The sequence below is a fragment of the Berghia stephanieae genome, chromosome 1 (assembly GCF_034508935.2).
Source record: "Berghia stephanieae isolate SIO BIC M18660-M18661 chromosome 1, UCSD_Bste_1.3, whole genome shotgun sequence".
In the NCBI taxonomy this organism is placed as follows: Eukaryota; Metazoa; Mollusca; class Gastropoda; order Nudibranchia; family Aeolidiidae; genus Berghia; species Berghia stephanieae.
Window position 1 is genome coordinate 129,574,363 of NC_088360.1, and position 22,303 is coordinate 129,596,665.

Below are 22,303 nucleotides of genomic sequence, written 5' to 3' on the forward strand. Positions count from 1 at the left end.
AGACACGCCATAAGTAATTTCAAGACGTTTGAGGAGAAGATTGTAATCGATAGTGTCAAAAGCGGACGAACGGTCAAGCAAATTCAGCAAAGAATATGAACCATTGTCTATAACAGAGAGAAGATCATTAATTTCCCTAACAAGTGCGGTTTCCGTCGAATGATGTTGCCTATAAGACGACTGATTTTTTTCTTCAAGACAATTATTTTTAAGATGAAACAGTACTTGTTTCAAAACAAGCTTTTCCAAGATTTTAGAGAGAAAAGGAAGATTAGAGACAGGGTGATAGTTTTTTAAGTACTCTTCTGTCTATATCAGTTTTTTTTTTCAAAAAGGGTTTAACATGAGCAACTTTCAAATGTCTGGTACAACACCTGACAGCAACGAATTGTTTACAATACATGTAAATGGTGTTTAAATTGTATCAATGCATTTTTTTTTAGCATGGCAGTATTTAAGAGACGACATAATACAGTCACGTAGGTAAGTCAGCTTCAGTGATCTTTGAAAAAATGTGTAAATGGATCTCCATGAAACTTGTCAAATGTTGTTTGGATCGATTCACGTGAGAGTTCTTTTCTGATTTTAGATCTTCCTGATCAATTAACGATGGGAGAGCTGCTTGCGTTTGTTGTCTCAGCAGTTCCTTGGTCAATGCAAAGAATTGTCTCGAACGTCCGACGTTTTTCAGTCTTTATATTATATCTTTCTGGCCCTGAAATTGACGGCTTAAGCATCATTTCTAGCATCGATGTGCACTTTCTTTTCTACAGCGTCTCTGGACTTGGGCCATTTTCATTCTGCCCGCCTCCATGCTCATCCAGTCAATTATATTTCTGTATTGCAGGGTGCTTGACGTCTCACCCTCATGGCTCTAGTTTTTTAAGGGAGTATGTTTGTCCACTGTATCAAGAATTGACTTGTGGAGACTATTTGCATCATTTTTATTATTAACGTTATGGTCAAGGTCTTGTTTAAAAATGTTCATGTCTAGATCCTTCATATTACGAGATGTTATAATCTGTTTTAGTTCGTGCTTCATTGGAAATAAAACACACACAAAAAAATCAAGTAAATGACGGTCCTAGATCAGGGCACACATAGATATGTGTTAGCCTTGTCCTAGAATCATTTATCAATGTTCAAGACCGGTGAAGAGAGAGAATGTTCACTGTCTGTAATCACATGATCTATTGTGTGGCCATGGACCGCTTACAAGTTGGATAAAATTATTTGTATCAATAAGCTCTCGAAATATTTTAGATTAATTTTTGTTTCCGAAATAATCAATGTTAAAATCACCCATAAAAATATTGTGCTTTTTGTTTATGGATTGAATAGACATAAATTCACCGAAATCTGATAAAATATCAATTGTTGATACTTTGTTTTGTTGGCTTGGTGGCGAACAAATACAATGAAACGACTTTTTAAATTATTTTCATGAACTCAAGTTCAATGACGACAAGACCGAACTCATTGTGTTCAGGGAAAAAGGCAATAGTGTCACGATGGAGGACATTATGATAATTAACATCAAAATTCAAAGATCTGAAAGTGTCAGAAATTTAGGTTTTTATCTAGATGAATTTTTGGACATGCAAACTCACATCTCGAAATTATGTCAAAATATCCACTATTCGCTCAGAAACATTGGACACGTGCGGAACCTTATCAGTGAAGACGCATGCAAAATGCTAGTTCACTCACTGATTACATCTAGACTTGACTATTGCAACTTCCTCCTCTACGGGCTGCCAATAAGCTCGATTTCAAGACTGCAGCTACTCCAAATTGGATTCAGTAGTCTGACGTCACGCCGCCCGGCAACGGCGGCCATCTTGGTTCTAAACAAAGAAAATCATTCCTTTTTATTCTTCAAGCTGGCTAGAACTTTTCATATGTCTTGTGACCAGAATGTGTAAAAGTCAAAACATGATCAAATTTATGGGGTTTTTTTCCTCTGGATACGCTTTTATGCTCGCCGGAGAAATATTTCATACTGCGTCCGCCATTGTTCCGATAGTTTAGAGCCAGTGTTGCTAAGTTACCATGCGTCATTAGGAAGGAAGTGACGCTACGACTATTGAATCCTATTAAAGCTGCTCGTATTGTTACCAAATAAAAAAAGGCAGATCACATCACTCTAGTCTGGCTTCCTGTGGGGAAGCGGATTACTTACAAACTGGCCTGTTACTGTTTCAAGTGCATCCATGGCACTGCTTCCAACTACTTGTCATCTGTTCTTTCTATCGACAATCCGAATCGTTCTCTCCGCTAATCTACTTCCCTGAACTTGAACCTTTTGATTCATAAGTTGATTTTTTTCACGACGTGCTTTCGCATATGTATTCTGCTCATTCTCTGTGGAATGTTCTTTCAGTTGACACCAGACACCGTAATTCTCTGTCCTCTTTTAAAGCTTCTTTGAAGACAGAGTATTTCCTTTCATTTTTATGTGAGTGATTTTATTGACTTTGTTGAATGATATATATGAACGCATGTGTATATATGTATAAGCGTTTCCGGGCATTTTTTTGGTGGAAAGGGGAGAATATTACGCATGCCATTAATAATAACAATGATAATGATAATAATAATAATAATAATAATAATAATAATAATAATAATAATAATAATAATAATAATGATAATAATAATAATAATAATAATAATAATAATAATAATAATAATAATAATAATAATAATAATAATAATAATAATAATAATAGCGTTTGCACTGAACAACTAAATATGGACTCCAGTATTAGATGATCATATAGCGTGCATCTTCAATCAACAATTGAATAAGGGGAACTGGTGGCAATACCAAAGTCCAAGAAACCGAAAGGACCCCCCAAAGCAATTACGCTGCATAATACAATCAGACAATCACTCTCTCCAATCGCACTGAATAGAATCAGACCATATTTACTGACGACAGTTAAAATGAGTTCCGAATAGGGATAGGTAAGCAATGTAGAATAGTTTGGAACCCCAACAGGCTTAACGGTCTGAAATAGTCTGAAATATGAACAGAACCAGACAAAGCAGAAAGAGTAATACAAGAAACTTAGGCCTTTCACCCCCCCCCCCCAGGAGCATAGGCCATCCACAATTTTGGACTGGCATCTGGTCTTCATTTCATGTTGTTTTCTCCGCCCATTTAGCCTCTGTGTTGCGCCTCTATATGACGGCCTTCCTCTCTTTAGTTTCCCCTAATGATTCTACAGGAATGCCGGCGTGTGATGCTGGATACTGGCTTTCTAAGAGTTTGCACAATCCGGCCCCACTTTCTCCGTCGGTGCTGCTGCTTGAATAGAGCCTGTCCTGCACGTTGCGACATTGACCACCTAATATGGAGAGAAAAATAAAGTGAGTAGATGTGACTCATATATAAGGGAACAACACAAAACAAACAACGTTTCGGCCCTTGGCCTTCGTCAGGAGACAAAAAACACAAACACAAATAAATTTACAAAATATCACATTTCGTCAAATATTAGTGTTTGTGTTTGTGTTTTTTTGTCTCCTGACGAAGGCCAAGGGCCGAAACGTTGTTTGTTTTGTGTTGTTCCCTTATATATGAGTCACATCTACTCACTTTATTTTTCTCTCCACGTTACTGGCTCATTTAGGCACCTCTAGCTTTGGTTTAACCACCTAATATTATAGATCCGTCTAGAAATGTTTCTATCTTCTTGAGAATTGTGTTTTTTGTACTCTATGTTTCAGATCCACAAAGAACTAATTTATATTTGTGCTGAAGATGCAGAGTGTCGTTTTATATGAATCATTTTTAAACCCAAATAATTCTAAGCAATGTGAAGGTTGCTCGGAACTTGTCAATCCTAGATTTAACATCTTGGTGTGTATCACATTTGTCCTCCACTCTGATAGGCTCACCACTCACTGTACTTAACTCATGTTTTGGCAGTAGTGTTTAATTTAATCAACTCTGTCTTCGTGTGATTTTTTTTTAGCTCTGTGCTTGCAGAAGATATAGCTAGTAGAGTTGTATTGTCCTGCATCTCCCTGTTGTTGTGAGACAAGAAGGTAATGTCATCGGCACAATCGAGATCGTCCAGGTGTATTCAAAGTGTCCACTGGATTCCATTGTTTATTCCTCTTGTTGTCGATTTCATAATCCAGTCACTGACCAACAAAAAAGGGAAAGGTGACAACAGACATCCCTGTCGGACTTCCGTCTCAACCCCAAAACTTTCTGATAGCTGACTGGCAAGAGCCACACGGCATGCAACGGATGAGAGAGGGATAAACTTTTCTGGGATTTCATAGTGCATTAATAGCTTCCAAAGCGTACTGTCCACACTGTCAAATGATTTTTCATAGTCTATAAAATTGTTGTGAGTTCAACTCCTGCAACTGTTCTTTAATGAATCGTAGACAAGCTATCTAATCGACACATGATCTGCCCCTGCGGAAGCCAGTCTTTTTCTCTCGGAGTTTTGGGGTCGACTGCCTGCTTCATACGCTCAAGGTGAATTTGATTAAGTACTTTGACAGGAACTGAGAGTAGCATTGTCCCTCAATAACGGCTTCAGTCCCTGAGATTCCATTTCTTTGGCAGTTTGATAAGGATATCCCCCTTCCACCCGGCTGGTATCTCATCTCATCTCATCTCTCTCTCTCTCTCTCTCTCTCTCTCTCTCTCTCTCTATCTATCTATCTATCTATCTCAATCGATCTCTCTCTCTCTCTCTCTCTCTCTCTCTCTCTATCTATCTATCTATCTATCTATCTATCTATCTATCTCAATCGATCTCTCTCTCTCTCTCTCTCTCTCTCTCTCTCTCTCTTTCTCTCTCCCATATCTTGTGGATGTTCCTGTATCTGCTTTGATGGCTTCTACTGGTATGTCACAGGTCATTCTTGAGAGAGGTGATTGATATTCCAATCTCTGTCTTTGTGCGTTTGTGTGTGTGTGTGTGTGTGTGTGAGGGGGGGGGGGGTCATACATTATTGCAAGTCTATCTCTGCTGTTGGCATGTCTGGCAAATCTTCTCCAGCGGTTCGATTGAGTATTTCATTGATTTGTTGGGCCCATCTCTTGAGTTGTTCTTCCTCTGTGTGAAGGGTTTGGCATTCTTGTCTTAAACTAGTTTATTAGTCTTCCAAGATTCCTTGCTGCGAAGCATTATCTGCATCTTTGGCCAAGAAGTATATGTAGTCTCTCTCTCTCTCTCTCTCTCTCTCTCTCTCTCTCTCTCTCTCTCTCTCTCTCTCTCTCTCTTGTCTTTTCTAACGCTCGGCTTCACTTTCTTGCAGCATCTGTGTATTTTTTATGCCCTTGCATTTGCTGCTCTTGTGAGGTTCTTGTTGAGATCAATTTCTTCTTTATTTTTAGACACAGCGGAGATCCATTCTTTGTGGTGTGCCTTCTTATTTCCTAGAATTTCTTCACACGTATGGTATTAGAGTTTTCCTTTCACGTTCAGACAATAGTTCATTCTGGACAGCTTCTTTGTGACAATGTATGGGCCTTGCCATGCAATTTGTAATTTGTTATCTCCAGAGGGTAGTAACAGCAAGGCTTTGTCTCCAATTCGTAGTTTTTCCTCCTGTGTGTGTTTGTAGTTTTGAGCTAGTGTTGCTCGAGTCCGCTTTATGTAGCGCTTGATATTGTCGTCAATTCCCGGCCAGTTATAATAGTGGGCTGTATTTATAGTTGCTCCAGTTCCTATGTGTCTAGAGTTGGTGATATCTTGTCTAATCTCCATGGCTTGAGTAGGGTACTGATTTGGCAATACTAGTTAGTGTCGACCTGGTGTGTCGATCTGGTAAAGTATTTTATTTTTGACAACAAAGTCGCCTCGCTTTGAAGAGTTGCAGTCCGTTTCAACTTTTTGAAGCAGTATTGTAATGTTGGGTCATTGTTTTGGCATCTCCCATTTTTTCCGGGCGCTGTATTTGTAGTCAGGTTTATCTCCTCATTTTGTTCATGCTGAGGTCTTGTAGTGACAGAACAGGCTTGGATTGGCACTGCTGGTGCGAGCTCCGATAATTATTGGGTATGAGGATGATTCCTGTGACTTTGATTTCTCCTTGTACAAAAGGGCATTTTGTTGATGACCATTCGAGCTATTGGTAGAAGAAGGGGCGGGCAATTCAGCGATGCGAATTGTATGTTTATTTGTTCACCTGTATATTGGTGTGCCTTGACTAAATTCGGTTGGACAACCGCAGAATAATCAAGCCCTGTGTCGTAAAGGGTGGTGCATTATTCACCACCATTCACAATGACAGGTCCAGTTGTATGGTAATACATTGTGGTAGATGCAGTTTCCGACTTATCTAGTTTGCAAGATAATCTCCCGCAAGTCGCTTTTTAGTTTTAGTCCAGCAATCCGCTGTGTTATGAGTTGCTGTCTTGCAATGAGAGCAAAATTTTGATTTGTGATGTAAGCAAGGAATTTGGATGTAAGGCAGGTTGTGGCCTAAAGCAGTGGCTTGTTTTTTGGGGTTTTTTTTGGGGGGGGGGGGGGGGGGGATTTTTTTCCCTCTCCATTTCCTGGGTTCCTAACTTCTTCGGGTACCGTAGGTCTTGCACTTTCATTTTTCATGTCAGATCTCCATTCCGTATTGCTTTCCTCTTGGACCTCATAATACCGATCTGCGTACATTATGACGTCTTTTAAGGTCGTAACTCCATTTTTGTCTACAGAATTGCGCACTTCTGATGGATTCCAGGATTTGTTCCAGCAAGATAAGATGAGTGAGTCCATCGTAGTCTTCTCAAAATTGTGACATTTGTAGCCATCATTGAAGTAAGAATCAATAATAATAATAATAATAATAATAATAATAATAATAATAATAATAATAATAATAATAATAATAATAATGACGATGATGATGATGATGACGATGATGATGATGATAATAATAATAACAATGATAATAACAATAATTATAATCATAAAAATACTACTACTACTACTACTACTACTACTACTACTACTACTACTACTACTACTACTACTACTACTACTACTACTACTAATAAACGAAATAATCGAGCTACCCAATAAACGGCAGTGAAGTGGTTCAGCAGGTTTTGATAGGGTGTAGCTATGTAGGAAGTTGTAAGTGTCGTAGTTTCATAATTGACGTCTATAAAAACTATAGTAAGGTAAATACTGAAAAGGTAAGAAAAATAACACCCATTCAAAATCACCACAGGTCATTTAAAAAGATATACGAGATAGTGAAAGAGACAGGATTGTTTTGAGTTCTCAAAAACATGTATAATCAGGAAGTTCGGGAACGGAGTAGGGGACTACCGATCCCGAGCCTTTCTTTATGAGTGACAGGTGTCAAATTCCATGCTGTAACTTTAACCCTCTATCTATGCTTATTTTTCCCAACATTATAATTATATAAGATCTATTTGTATTCTATCATGATGGCAGTATATCGACGTGTTCATATTATCAGTATCAGCTCTCATGGCTGTCGTTATTCTCAGCAGACAGTCTTGCCAAGACAGACACCTCCAAGCCAAGAAGTTATGAAATTAAATATCCAGACATTATTCTAAATATTCACGATGTACAATGCAGCTGGTGAAAAAACCTTCCCACATCAAGCAATAGAAGCGTGAATGAAACAAATACATTCATTTCATATTTCTTTCATCAGTAACAGATGCGTATATATATATAAGAACTATCTAGGGCTACTTGCAGTCAGAGTGTATAAAAGAGTACGTTCCTTCCTGTAGTAGTCTATCATTTATATGTCTATTATTTATATAGTCTATTATTTATATGTATGTTATGCATACATGACATACAATATAACTTCTTCACTCCTTGACTATATTCGTGGGAACTTTTAATGAGAAATCTCAAGAATTGATGTGGTTAAGTGTTTCATGGTCAGTAGGGACTCCAGGAAATGATTATGACATTGTTGTTATTATTATTATCATCATCATCGTCATCATCATCATCATCATCATCATCATCATCATCATCATCATCATCATCATTATTATTATTATTATTATTATTATTATTATTATTATTATTATTATTATTATTGGGGGTTTGGGAGGGGGAAAACTTTTATTAAAAAAAAAAAAGTCTAGTAGGGGGTTTGGGAGGGGAGAGACTTTTTAAAAAAAGTTTCCCCCTCCCAAACCCCCAAAATTATTTTTTTAAAAAGTTTCCCCCCTCCCAAAACCCCCAAATTATTTGGGTCCCCGAGTTTGCGGTAGTAGTGACATCTCAGACTGCTGACTATTCCCAGTGAAAATTGATACCCCACCCCTACACTTGTAACATATTTGTTGAACTGGATTAACATTAGTGCAATGACATTAAGGATTCAGATATGTTTTTTTAATTCTTAGTCAAATGACATTGGGGTATTTTAGGCACTATTCGGTGTCAGAGACAAGTAGATTTAAATCATGTAAGCAAAATGTCACAATTATTGGACGGAAAGAGTTTCAGGGAAGCGCCCAATACTTAATTGGGGTTTTAGGAACATGTGAATCAAGATGAGTTTTACTGAGTCTTGTGAGACAAAACTAGGAGCCTGTGTAACTTGATCAGCTAGCTAACTGATTTGTCACTTACAGATTAGAGACTAGATAGTGAGTCTAATTGATTTGAGTCCAGATAATGTTGACTTAATAACTAGAGATAGAGGTATGTGACCATAATCTTGGAGCCATGCAATGCATAGGAATAGTACTCTAGATGTCACTCATTGAGACTAGTCCCGTGCATAAAAGATAAGCACACTATACTTTATGCGTGGTGGGTCTTGATTTCAACTCAGGAATTTAGACATATACTTACTTCTGGTGTAAAAGTAAAAACCATGACATCTATACTATGAGTGGTTCACCAGATCAGATAGTTATAAAGTATTTATAAAGCATAGGTCTTTTTTTCCAAGCCATTAAAAATTATGCGTAAAAATTAAATTATTTTCAAATAACAATTTAATGAAAATGGGAATGGTGCTCACCAATTTTTTTTCTTCTATTTGTAGATTGAAAATCTCTCTTATATTATTGTTAGATTACTGAAATACTGTTAAAATGCTGAGAATTTGTAATTTTTAAATTACTATTAAATCCTGTGCTCATCGATCTCGGCTGAGACAATTTTTAGTCAGTGTAATTTTTATCAAGCTCATGGTCGGCTCATGAGCTAAGTTGACAATAGCTATTAATTTCCATAATACAAGAGCAGTAAAAACCTCTCTGGTTGGGTAGTATCCAGCAAATTACACCTAGTCCAGAGGAAAAACTTTGTGGCGCTCTAAAACGATCAAGATTTTAGAACTAACTAACTAACAACCAATTGATTACAGAACTCTTTTTGATGAAATAATTCCTGTCCTGTTTGCACGTGGTGTGTCCATGTACGATTTTCACGGCAGGGTTCTAAATTTTGTAGTCACGATGATATAATATAAAATAATATAAAGTCGCTCCCGAAGTGGGTAGGTTTGGGAATCACTCCCGGTAGGCGAGATTTACTTATACGCAGTTAACGGTTCATCATCCATGTTGAATCAAAGTGCTGAAAGAGAGAAAATGAGCGCTATCAGTCGCTTCTATACCGACACAACGTTACAACCACACACAAGAAGAAACAACACACCACAGTAAAGGAACTCACAGTGTTTCACAGACATAAAACTTTTCACAACAACAATACAGCTGGGAACAACAACAATCCAGCCCACACAACAAATGCGTTCCCTACACAACTTAACTGAAACAAAGTTTGATTTTCACATCACATAAGAGAACTTCTTCGGTTAAAATATCAACTCCTAGATAAGTTCATTTCTCTCTCATTTTTATTATTAACTATTTTTTGTATTTATAGGTCATCTCTTAAGTCAATACGGGAATCTTGGAGAGCCCATAACGATCATATACTCAGAATTCATCAAATGGTGAGCGTTTAATTTTAATTCATGACATTTATCCTTGACATTATTAAATTCATGATTATCATTCCATCGCTTTATTCATGAGATAATTCTTTTTTTTTTTTTTGTGTGTGATATATTTAGCTGTAGATAAGGGGATATGATGATTTACTGTTACTTAATAGTATTGTTAATAATAGTATAGTGTTACCCTCAGGTCAACCAGTCCAAGTCTGCTTTAGATTATTTCCCTGTTATTTTAAGGACTTACTTTCCGATGCCCATAATACATGCATTTGTTCTCTTGCTCACATGCTCCAATGTTACTATTCGAAATACCCACCACCACCACCACCATCATCATCATCACCATTATTATCAACATCAGTATTTAAAAAAAAGTATTATATTTATTACTAGAAATACTATCGCTGTTGTTGTTGTTGTTATTATTATTATTATTATTATTATTATTATTATTATTATTATTATTTATTATTATTATTTATTATTTATTATTATTATTTTTATTATTATTATTATTATTATTATTATTATTATTATTATTATTATTATTATTATTATTATTATTGTTCCTGCATCAGTGTCTGTAATAATGGCTTTTCTGAGATAAGGTCGTTAGCCCTATGTTCAACCCCCCCGACTTGAAGGGCCAGGAATGTTTAGAGATTCACTTCAAGAATGGCTGCCTTTCAGGGCTCTTGAGTCTGTTTTGCCCATTTTGGTTTGTTTAGAATGGTCTTCTTCTTGACGATTGCCAACCACGGCTAATGAAGTTGGTCTCTCCAGTTTGTGCTGTAACCGTAGCACAGAGTGGCTGATGGGTACTCGGCCTTGCCAAAGGGCCTCCCATGATTTCGTTCGGGCTGTTGCACAGTTACCCCCTATCCGCCACCTTATCATTATTATTATTTCTTATTTAATTCTATTCCCAGGCTCAACACAAAGACAGTGTGACAGAGGCTTTCCAGCTATTCGACACGGATGGAGATGGATACTTGGCTGTCAGTGAGGCATCCACGGCTATCCGAGCCCTGGGTCACGTCCTCACGGATTCAGACATTAAACAGATGATGAGTCGGGTTGGTGTAGATAGTAAGTGTTTGATTGATGAATTTTTTAACTTCTTTAGCAAACACTATTTTCATTTTTATATCGATGAAGAATACACTATTTAAGTGTGCGGCTATGTGGTCTAGTGGTATGACACTTCCTTTCGGATCAGAAGGTCCTGGGTTCTAGCCTCACTCCGTGCATAGTTGAGTCCTTGGAAAAGGTTCTTCACTCACATTCTCTCACCAGACTCAGGTGTAAAATGAGTACCTGGCCGATAACAGCATTGTCTCTGTCCAAAAATATTGTAATATCGCCTGGCAGGCGTCAGGTCTCGTCCTACATGTTAAGTGTTGCGATTGACCAGGGATGCCTTGTAAAGAGCTTTGAGCACGTTTAGTGATATTGGGCTATATAAAAGCTCAAGTTTTTATTTTCAATTTTTTTTTTTTTTAAAGTATGGAATGATGTCTGTCATTGATAACTTGCCCTTCATTAGAATGTTAATCTTATTTGGGAAATTCTGGTTTTTCTCTATTTCTTACATGGTCAACTAGTAGAAGTTTTGTCTCATATTGAAAGGCATTGGTATTGCTTCCAGATGCAATCAGGATATTTTATTTTTTTTCGAATCCATGAAAATTCAAAAGAGACAATTGATCCAAAACTCTTGTTGATAGTCGTAATTGCTATTTATTACCTTTTTATTCAGCATTTGAGGGTCTCATTAGGTCAGTTGGTAGTAGAGCACTTACCTGCACACAAATAGGTCAATATCAATACCGGAGAATTTTTTCTGATCTCCTGTCAACTCTACAGTGATTAGGTAATTGGTTCTATTAGATCTAGCGGAAAGTACTTTTTGATAGACTAATGTTCAATCCAAACAGAAGCAAGAAAGTTTAAAACTATAGAAGTTAGGATAAACTCTGGCATCATAGGCACTATGGCTCTTTTGGACTATTTTTTCAAAATCCAGCAATGCCTCCTATCTTACAATTTTGATCTAAATAATACTTTACCACCACTTAGCCATCTTTGTCCTCATTTCTTATGGAAATAATATACTCTCTCACCCTTTGAAGGTCGTGGCCGTTTGGATGTCAACAAATTTCGTCAAATCCACCAATCGATTCCAAACCAGAACTACATCAAACAACTGGAAGATGCCTTTAATACAGTTGACAAAGAAAATTCTGGATTTCTACAAGCCACTGAGTTACGACACCTGTTGACCAATATGGGTGACAAGTTAGGGGATGAAGACTTTAAGGCTTTGCTGGAGGAAATGGAGATCGATCCCAATGGAAGAATTATACGGAAAGGTAGGGGGAAATGGCTTTTTAAATCACCTTTGATTTTTTTTTTTTTTTCTACCGAAAAGAGGATTTATGTATTCATTTGCTGCCATTTTATATATGATTGAGATTGTCCAAAATTTATTTAAGAAAAAAGATTAAGGACTTTCACCAATTCTTTGTAACCAAAAAATAGAAAGGAAGAGTTTGGAAATAAAGAAAAGGAAACGAAAAAATATTTGTTTTTCTTCTCAGTATATAACAAAATACACAGTTATTCCAAGTCCAAATCTATTTTGATGATTAATTCTAAGAATGTCTTAAATTGGTACAGATTTCTATTTGTAAATGAGATTCTTGGAAAGAATGCACCATTTTTTTTTTTTTTTTTGCTTTATATTGTTAGTAACAAAAACCTCAACATAGTGACATACATTTTAGTAAAAAAACATGTTTAGCAACATTGATGTAGCGATAATCAACACTTGAAGTCGCTACTTGATACAAAAATTCTATTTTTTTTCAAACCAACAGGATGCTATAATTGGTCTGACATGGCGGTTTTTGCAAAAAATAATCCAAAATTTGCAAGCTAAAACCAGAAAAATTTGCGATTTTAATTATCCTAAAAAGCCATAATTAGTTCATGAAAGAGAAAGGTATTTGTTTTTAAGGATTTCAAGGCGCTTGCAAACAAATGTAAGATCATATCAGCGCCAGAAAATGGGATAGTAAAAAGGAAACTACTCTTGATTTATTGTTTTTCACGTTCTACAAGTGCTATCGAATTAAAAGAAAAAAAGTGTCTTTTTTTTCTTTTTTTTTTCCGCCTTTTAAAAAAATTATTATTATTGTTTTTTTTGTTTTGTTTTTTTCTTTGCGAAATTTCGAAAATTTGCAGAAATTTGCAAAAAATTGCAGAATTTGCGGCTGCAATGCAAATCAGTGATATTTTGCGATAATTGGTCCCTATGGCTAATAATAACACAGCGGTACTCATGCTGATCCCATGCCCGTATAAAGCTATAGGGCTGAAAATGGCACTCGAGCACTAATTACGATCAAAACAATGAAAATACAACGCATCGAAGAGTTAATAAACTCTGACAAAGAACAAGAACGTCAAAGTTGCCAATTTTTTGGGTATATTTACAGAATTCAGTATGTTATAAACCCTCAGTATATTTTCCAATCACCAGCGAAACAGAAAGAAGTAATAATAATGTCTATTTACTGGAGTTAAGCACTCAGAAAGGGGTTGATCAATATGTTTACGTAAAAATTCAATAAATTTTCGCCTCCTGAATTGGCAACCCTGTAACTGTAATGTGTTTCTGATGTGAATAATTACAATCAGTAGTCTGCGCTCCACATTGAAGTCTAGTCATGCTCCCTTTTCCCACCGTCTTAGAAAGCCTTCAATAATAACAATCCTGGATACTGACATGATTTCCTCCTTCCCAAGGATATCGTTATTCAAGGGTTGCAGTGTAATTTTCTCTTAGTTTTAAATCAACCAGCCACAATTATGGATGGAGGCAAATTTCATATGGCCAGTCGACTTGTTAAATATCTAGACATTTATCGGCAATGGTTGCTGCTCACCCCTCCATGTGGTGAAAACAAAGGAAAGCTCTGTTTAGATGACTCTAATATTTTAAGATTTACAGTTTGCATTTTATCTCTTTCTTTAATTTTTGTTTGTTTCAGAATTAATGCGACTGTTATCTGGGAAGTGACTGCGTTGTTGCAACATAGACACATGGAAGTATATGTTAAGCTTTACGAAAATAGCGTGATTATATATATATATATATATACAAATCTCTATGCTTGTTAATTGGATATGGAAGGTAATTAGAACATGGTCGTGTATTTTTCTCTATTTATTTATGTATACATATGATGAATTGCAGCAAATAAATTCGTTTAAAAAATGTGAAATTAATCATTGATGAATATTATTATGTAATCGACGAGTCGATGTGCTTTAATGTTCTCATCCTTTTTATTCAGATTAGAACGATTTAGACTTAAGCTTAAAGACATTAAAATATCTATAAATTGGGATAGAAACTTAAGCTTAAAGACATTAAAATGGCTATAAATTGGGGTAGAAGCACAATGTCAAAACTGTCTCAGTAAATATTTCTAGATTCGTTGACACCTCCCTCCCCCATCCATTCTCTATTCATTTGTGAGAAAATAAATCTTGTGCATTTTTATATCAGTTAGTTCCATATCCTGTCATTCACATTGTTATTTATTTCTTTGAGCTTCGAGCAGCAACATTTACATTATCCTGTCATTCCCATATTTTAATGTGGGATTGAATTATATCATATGTAGTGTGGGTGAAGGGAATATGAACAAATATACTTAGTTATTGAATCATGTAATGTCTGATTTGGTTTGATATGTGATAAGCAATGTTGAATATGTTTAACATCTATGTGTTCAAGTCCAGTCAATGAATGAAGTACGGTATAAATTCTGAGTCAATAACAGTGTTCTTTTCTAATTGTCTAATACTACACCATTGATATACTTACATAATTCATAGGTTTTAAATGTATAATAACTACGTTAGATACGTAGGTGTTATTTATAGCTGATACGAGATCCAACAAACTTGTATCCAAAGAATCTGTGAATACACTGAGAAAAGAAAACAGGAATCCACAATTTTGCTTATCATATGTAATGACACCTAAGATAGAGTTAGAAATCCCCATGAATAATATTGTATTTTCTATTTTACAAAGACAGCCTCTTTTTATTTCTGACACAAATACTGCCATTTAAAAAAACCCAACACAGTATGTGCTATTTGGTTAACATTGCATATACTGCGTTTTTAACAACAACGGCAGAATAGTTGCTCTATCAGTCGCAAAATATAAATAGAGAAAGGAAAACACAAAACAACTGCCAACCTAATGTCTCGCTCAAAAATGCTGTTAGTCTTAGCATAAGTAGTAGACATGACTAATTTGACTTTATTTACAAATTTTATTATTTTCTTTTCTTCAGACTGCCAGATCATTGTAAGAGGTAGTAACTGTGTTTTATAAACTGATGAACGTATTACTCTCTATCACTTTTTCGGCTGTTATTGTGCCTGAAGTATCTGTTAAATGAATTCAAATCGATGTTATTGTAGAACTTTATTTACTTCTTCTTCTTCTTCTTCTTCTTCTTCTTCTTCTTCTTCTTCTTCTTCTTCTTCTTCTTCTTCTTCTTCTTCTTCTTCTTCTTCTTCTTCTTCTTCTTCTTCTTCTTCTTCTTCTTCTTCTTCTTCTTCTTCTTCTTCTTCTTCTTCTTCTTCTTCTTCTTCTTCTTCTATTTTAGATGTTTGATATAGTATGTTTATTTTTTATGGTTATGATAAAGTTTTGACCAGAGTCTTTTGATTAAACTCAAAATTTACCATTGTGGTATTGTTATTCCACAAACAAGACAATGCTTATTTATTTAAAAGATGCACATTTCAAACGGTCTTTGACTCTACCAATCCAATGTTATGATTTTGCCTTTTACTAGCACATTTCAGTGTGCATCTTTATTGTCTCAAGTGACATGTCTGATTAACTGATTTTTATCATTATTATTATTCTTTTCTTTTTCAGATAATTTCTGTCCTTTATATAAAATCGTTTCCCTCACGAAACCAGTAATACTTTGTTTTTGTATTGCTTTCATTATTTCAATCATTTGTTTTTAATATCAAAAATTGTGTTAGTAATGTGTAAGTTTGGCAAATTCATTATTTTTTTTCACTTTTAGGACATTGCTTGTGATTTATGGTTGTAATTTTCTTTACTGAATTTAGGAAATATATTTATGTATAAAAACCATTTTGGAAAAGAACAAACATTTATAATTCATATGAGAAGTTTTAAAATGATTATAATTGTGTTTACAAGTATCATAGAATTTTTAATGAATATTTGTCCTCTGTTCATGAATGGCATATTTTGCATTCCTTATTTCAATTTGTTTTACTATGCACCGATTTTATAACATTCCATAACATTCTATATCATACCACTTATTCCTACTAAAATGTATACCATTGCATTTTAATATACCTTGTTCACACTTTATAAACCCATTTGTAAAATTGACAATTATATTGGAAATTCAAAAAAGACAAAACGAATTTGATTTCCTGTTTTATGTCAAACATTTATTTTCGTAAAACCCATTGCAGTTTTTAAAAATGTCATGGTAATTGTTGCATCACTGCACAGCGGTATGGGTCTCTGCTTCGTACTCAGAGGGTGCCAATTTTGACTCTCCACCTTGGTTTGTAGTAGTAGTAGCATCGTTCGGCTACACTTCTATGTTCAAGGTATCAATCCAGGTTCGGAAGTCATCATCACATTTGTTGATGGTTTCAAATCCCCCTTCAAGTTTTGTCTCTGGGCAATCTAGTACGAGGTGGTTTGCATCTTGTGGTGCTTGGTTGCACTTTGGGCATGTTGGTGATTCTTGGAGCCCCCATTTGTGCATGTTGACAGCTGTTCTTGTATGTTTTGACCGTAGTCTATTTGAAGCTACCCAGTATTTTCTTGGTTGATCCTGTAGACCTGGGAGACTTTTACAGGGATCTTCAATTAGTTCCGCTCCTGTTGGTTTATTCATTTTCCATTCCTCGCACCAGGCTTCTTGCGTGTTGTAGTTTTACCTTGGTTTGTGAACTTGAGCAAGTCACCTAAGTCTAACTCGTCACTTCGTTAGGTTTCACTTCGTAGGATGCCTCGGCTGTTCCAGTCGTCTTTTGGAATAGACGCTTATGACACATTCATCTCGAGATGAATGATGAAGGGAATCTTATTTATTTATTTATTTATTTATTTTATTATAAAGTACCTGGTCTGATACTTTTAAAGATTAAAATCCAAATTTTATAGACTATTTTAGAGGCAAGCTGTTGTTGGTTATCTGGTCTTCTGTACGACACTCGCTTTAGGATTGGAATCTCCTGGGTTCAAGCCTTACTCAGTGCATAGTTGAGTCTTTGGAAAATGCTCTTTACTTACATTCTGTCACCGTACTCGGGTGTAAAATGAGTACCTGACCATTAACAGCGTTGTCCCTATCAGAAAAAAAATCATAATATCACTTAACAAGCGTCATGTACTGTCCTACATATTACATGTTGCTGTTGGTTTGGAACCCTTTGTACATCGTTTTGATCATGCTTAGTGGATATTGCATTTTATAAAAGTAGTGTTTTTTTTTTTTTTTGTTGGTACAGATTCATGGAAGTGCAAGACTTGACATTTTCACATCTATGACAAGGAATGATCTCAGAGCACATAGGCAATATCTTTTCTATTTCAAAAACTAAAGAGGACTGGAATGCTTTGCCTGATGAAACAGTGTCGGCACCAACAGTAGAACAGTTTATAACAATGATTAGAACATTTAACAAAACGCAGATCTCATCACCAACATGTTGGTGTTGGCTGCGAAGGAGGAAAAGAAAAGAAACAAAGAAGAAAAAAGCTGGGTGGGGTTCCTGACTTCCCATAGTTGGTAGGGAGGCACATACTGTATCTTCTATCCCCTTTATTTGCTTTCCAACATGCTCTATCTTTGTCTTGGAAAGAGATTACTTGGTTTTCTCCTGACATTGGCCGGATAACCTAACTGGGAGGGAAATAGTCAAATGTAGAGTTAAGAGTTTTGGGAGATGATATTTTTTGTCTTGTAAATCATCTTTCTGTTATGCAATGTATTATGTTTTGTTTACATGTTATATATGATTTGGAAACATTTGAGTGTAATCCTCTTAGTTGGAAACTGTGCTTGTGTCTGGATGAGACTTTTAGGTGATCTCAAACTAACTATACACTGACAGTGTGCTCTTGGAATCTACCTCTGTTTCCTATTTGAACCAATTCCCCTTGGTCATTTTTTCTTGGGTGCATTAATTGTAATTCAAGAACTTTTTACTACCCTCCCAATTTCTTCGTTTTTACTGGCGCTATGACCTTAATTGGTTGCAAGCGCCGTAAAACCCTTAAAAACAAACAAACAAGAAGAAAAAGGCTGGAGAATGTTTGCCCCATTTGGTTGTGTGTGTGTGTGTGTGTGTGTGTGTGTGTGTGTGTGTGTGTTTAGGGGAGAGGAGGGGTGTAGAATATGTCTGTCTTTGCTGTGTCATATTATGTTCTCCCACATCTGGCAACCTGTCTTGGTCACTTTATGTCCTCGATCTGGCATGAGGTCATTATGAATTGCGTGGATCTCGCATAGGATATTCTGCTAAGGGAGACAGCTTTGAATCTTTTGCAATTATTTGATAATTTCTGACCAGTCGTCTCAAAACAGCATGTGGACAGGAGGTCACACAGGTCACTGTATCTTCTATCACTATCACCCTACATCTCTTTCCCGAGCTGCTTTCTATCTTTGTCTCGGAATGAGATGACTTGGTTTCTCCTAGCCCTGAATGAGAGGAAAACAGTCAATAGTACACATTAGTTTTGGGAGGCGATATTTTCTTCCTTGTATATCATCTCTACAAGGAAGAAAATATTGTCTCCCAAAACTAATATGTACTATACAATTGACTGTTTCCCTATCAACCAGGGCTAGGACCATCAGGAAAACACCATAATTTTTCCTTAAATTAAAAAAAAAAATTATATGCAACGTGCTCAGTCCGACCGAGTCAGTTTGTTTTATATGGACATGATGATGAGTGCATCGAGTGGAATAGGAATGCGTAATTTCTCTCTCACTCTTACCCATAAAGAATCGCTTTTTTTCCAAGGGAAGTCATCTTTATTTGATCTCCATGTCAGCACTTATTCGATTGTCTCCTTTCATTGCTCCTTAAATTCTGTAAGTTTGGAGGAATTTTTGCGATATTCCGTGCACACGGTACTTGTAATGCACTATAAAATCTCATATATCGGGTTTATTTGATTTTGAATTCACCTTTTGGCATCAGATTCACCCAAATATAACAGCAGTTTGAAAAGATTGGTCACAGCGTGGTCTTCGTAAACTCATGGCCTAAGCGTAGCCATCGTTAACTTATAGCCTGACACTGACTAAAAAATTACGTCAAAAGACAAGTCTTTGGCCACAAAAGAAAACAAATCGTGAGTTTTATTCAAAAGGTCAACCAATGGGATCACTTGTTTCCTTGAGCACTTTTAACGACAACTCACTAGATGGTGCAAAAACCTAAAAAATGACGTCAAAAATCCCGTTGGGTTCTAGTGTCAGGATTTGTTTTGCTTTTGTGGCCAAAGACTTGTCTTTTGACGTCATTTGGTGGTCAGTGTCAGGACGTAGCCATCGTTAACTTATAGCCTGACACAAGAATCCATTAGGACTTATAGTTCGACGTCACCTTTTAGGTTTTCGCACCGTCTAGTGAGTTTCATTAGTAAAGCGCAAGGGAACAAGTGATTCTATTGGTTGACCTATTGAATATTACTCACTATTAATTTGATTTCTTTTGTGGCCAAATACTTGTATTTTGATGTCATCTTTTGGCCAGTGTCAGGCTGTAAGTTTACGATGGATACGGTCTGGCAATATGTTAACGATGGCTACGTCCTGACACTCACCACCAAAGACGTCAAAAGACAAGTCTTTGGCCACAAAAGAAAAACAAATCGTGAGCTGTATTCAACAGGTTGCAGTTCAACCAATGGGATCACTTGTTTCTTTGACCACGATTAAAGACAACTCATTAGAGGATATAGATAGTATGCAGATGACGTCACTCAGGCCTTTGTTATTGTTTTTGCCATCCGCGTTTGTGAGTTGTTCTCACTAAACTGTATTAACCGACTATAAAAGTTCATGGTTACACAGAGTTTGTGTGTTGGTCCGTTATACTTCCGGATGGCAATGTTGTGAACTCCTTGGCCAGGCGCATTCTATCTATAAGTTAACAATGGCTACGGTTACAGTTTTTGAGGATCAGATCGTGGCTTTTGTAAACCAACGGCCTGATACAACCAAAAAATACGTCCCAAAAGAAAACCATGATCACCAAAGGAAAGTAAAAAGTAAGTTGTTAGAATTGCTCAAGGAAACAAATGACTCCATTGACTGAGCTATTGATTACAACTCAAAATTAACTTTTATCGTGATCTTCGTATTCTTTTATGACGATCGTTTTTTTTTTTTTTTTTTTTTTTTTTTGGTGAGTATCAAGCGTTTAGTTAAAGAAGGCGTTAGGCTACGATCAGATTCACCCCTGCAAATTACTGTTTTGATAGGATTGGTCATGGTTTGACATTGCGTTCAACGAGAACTCTGTCAGAGGCTTATCATTTGAATCCAAATCGAGGCCAGTGAATCAATGCTGACGTTTCCTTCCTCCTAAAGCCGCTTTTGAAAATCAATACGGCTCTGTCCCCAACACCGGAGATTGGAGTAAACGATGTGTCACACTGTGTGTCTAAATGAAGCGTCATCGAGCGCGTTGGTATCGTTGGCAACGTGTGATTGTTTAAAATATCAACAACAACAACAAAAAAAAAAGATGATAAAATAAATAAATAAAATAATAACTAACTAAATAAAAGCTGGTTTTGATGGACGGAGCTAGGTACTGGGCGTGCTTGATTAGGCATAGGTTATGAAATGCTGCGTGTTACAAGAGCATTGCTACTTATTGGGCAATCACGAATTGATCTCTTGGACCATTCGTTGAAAACAACAACAAAACAAAAACAGAACCCCCCCCCCCCCCAAAAAAAAAAAAAAAAAAAAAAACAACAAAGAAACCCAAAAGAAACTACCAATACAATAACAACACAACCCCCCCCCCCCCCCTCCTCCCCAACAAAACAAAACCAAATTTAAATAAAAAACCCAAAAAAAAAAAAAAAAAAAAAACAAACAAAAAACCCGAACAAAACACGAAACAAAACAACAAAGCCGAGTATATTTATAATCATCCACTCAACGTCCTTTACTCACAGCGCGTTACAGGAGATTTAAACCAGCAGCAACACAAAATGTGGAAGATGAGACATGACGCCTTCTAGGCACTATCACATTTCTTTTTCAGATGCGAGATAATGCTGTCACAGGCCAGGTACTCATTCTACACATGGGTATGGTGAAAGAGCCTCTTCCAATTAAATACTCAATTTTGCTCCGCCGAAAAAGAGACACGGACCCAGAAGCCGAGTGCCACAGCACGGCTTGATCATCAACACAAGAGACAGCTTATCAAGCAGAGACGAGAAATATGAGCAAGACAAAAGAGATGTCACAAAGCCGCACAAAGAAAAGAGTCTTATCTTTCTTGGTTGATGTTTGTTTCTATCCCTTATCCCCCCACCCTCCATCTCCCCACCATCTCATCTTTCGTATCCCCGATCTGTGAATGACCCTCTTTTTCACACCACCTACTTTTGTCAATTATGGCTTCATAGACTTCGACGTGTCTCGGATTATCATTGAAAAAATGAAGCCAGTGTAGCACTCTATTAATATAACGGTACCAATTTCCTAATGGCTTCGTTTGTGGGAAGCAGATATATAAGATGCATATTGGACATTTTAAAAAATTGAATGCTGCCTTTTGGCGTAAAAATGCATTGTATGCGTAAGTGCACTGCGCTATAAGAAAGAAAAGAAGTAATTTATCACATCGACACAACTTTAGCACCACAACTCTCTTGACATAAAGAGGAATTTATGATTTTCAGCTTTGCACGCAAAAGACGCTTGCTGCGTTTCTCGTTGTGGAATAAATCTACTGGCAGTATTGGATGACTTAGGCTCACCCAGCGTTGGTATCGATCCGCTTGTGACGTGCAACTCTGTGTTGACACAACCACGCTGTGTGTGTGTGTGTGTGTGTGTGTGTGTGTGTGTGTGTGTGTGGGTGTGTGACAGTGTGTGAATATGTGTGTGAGAGAGATTGTGAGTGAGTGCGTGGGTTGTGGAATCTGATATTATATCGTGAGTGCTGTGTGTTAGTTGAAATGGTTGATGCTATTACATATATAGCTGTGTGA

At 36.5% G+C, this 22,303-nt stretch overlaps 1 protein-coding gene across 3 annotated transcripts; it reads left to right on the forward strand.

Annotated features, from left to right (window-relative positions):
- Positions 1–7,057: 7,057 nt before the first annotated feature.
- On the forward strand, positions 7,058–16,451 carry LOC144963155 (neo-calmodulin-like). Of its 3 annotated transcripts, none has more exons than XM_078896862.1 (5): positions 7,058–7,168; positions 9,876–9,945; positions 10,878–11,037; positions 12,081–12,320; positions 14,004–16,451. In XM_078896862.1, the coding sequence occupies exons 2-5, from the start codon at positions 9,943–9,945 to the stop codon at positions 14,030–14,032; spliced, it is 432 nt and encodes a 143-aa protein (XP_078752988.1). In that variant the 5' UTR covers positions 7,058–7,168; positions 9,876–9,942; the 3' UTR covers positions 14,033–16,451. The 3 variants fall into 3 exon arrangements, with proteins under 3 accessions (XP_078752988.1, XP_078752989.1, XP_078752987.1); XM_078896863.1 differs by having other exon boundaries at positions 7,084–7,153; XM_078896861.1 differs by lacking the exon at positions 7,058–7,168 and adding an exon at positions 7,187–7,334.
- Positions 16,452–22,303: the final 5,852 nt, after the last annotated feature.

Excerpts from the sequence above, each read along its gene's own strand:
- LOC144963155 (XM_078896861.1), top strand. Across the intron at positions 9,946-10,877 it reads TACTCAGAATTCATCAAATG|GCTCAACACAAAGACAGTGT; the intron begins GTGAGCGTTTAA and ends TTCTATTCCCAG. Across the intron at positions 12,321-14,003 it reads TGGAAGAATTATACGGAAAG|AATTAATGCGACTGTTATCT; the intron begins GTAGGGGGAAAT and ends TGTTTGTTTCAG.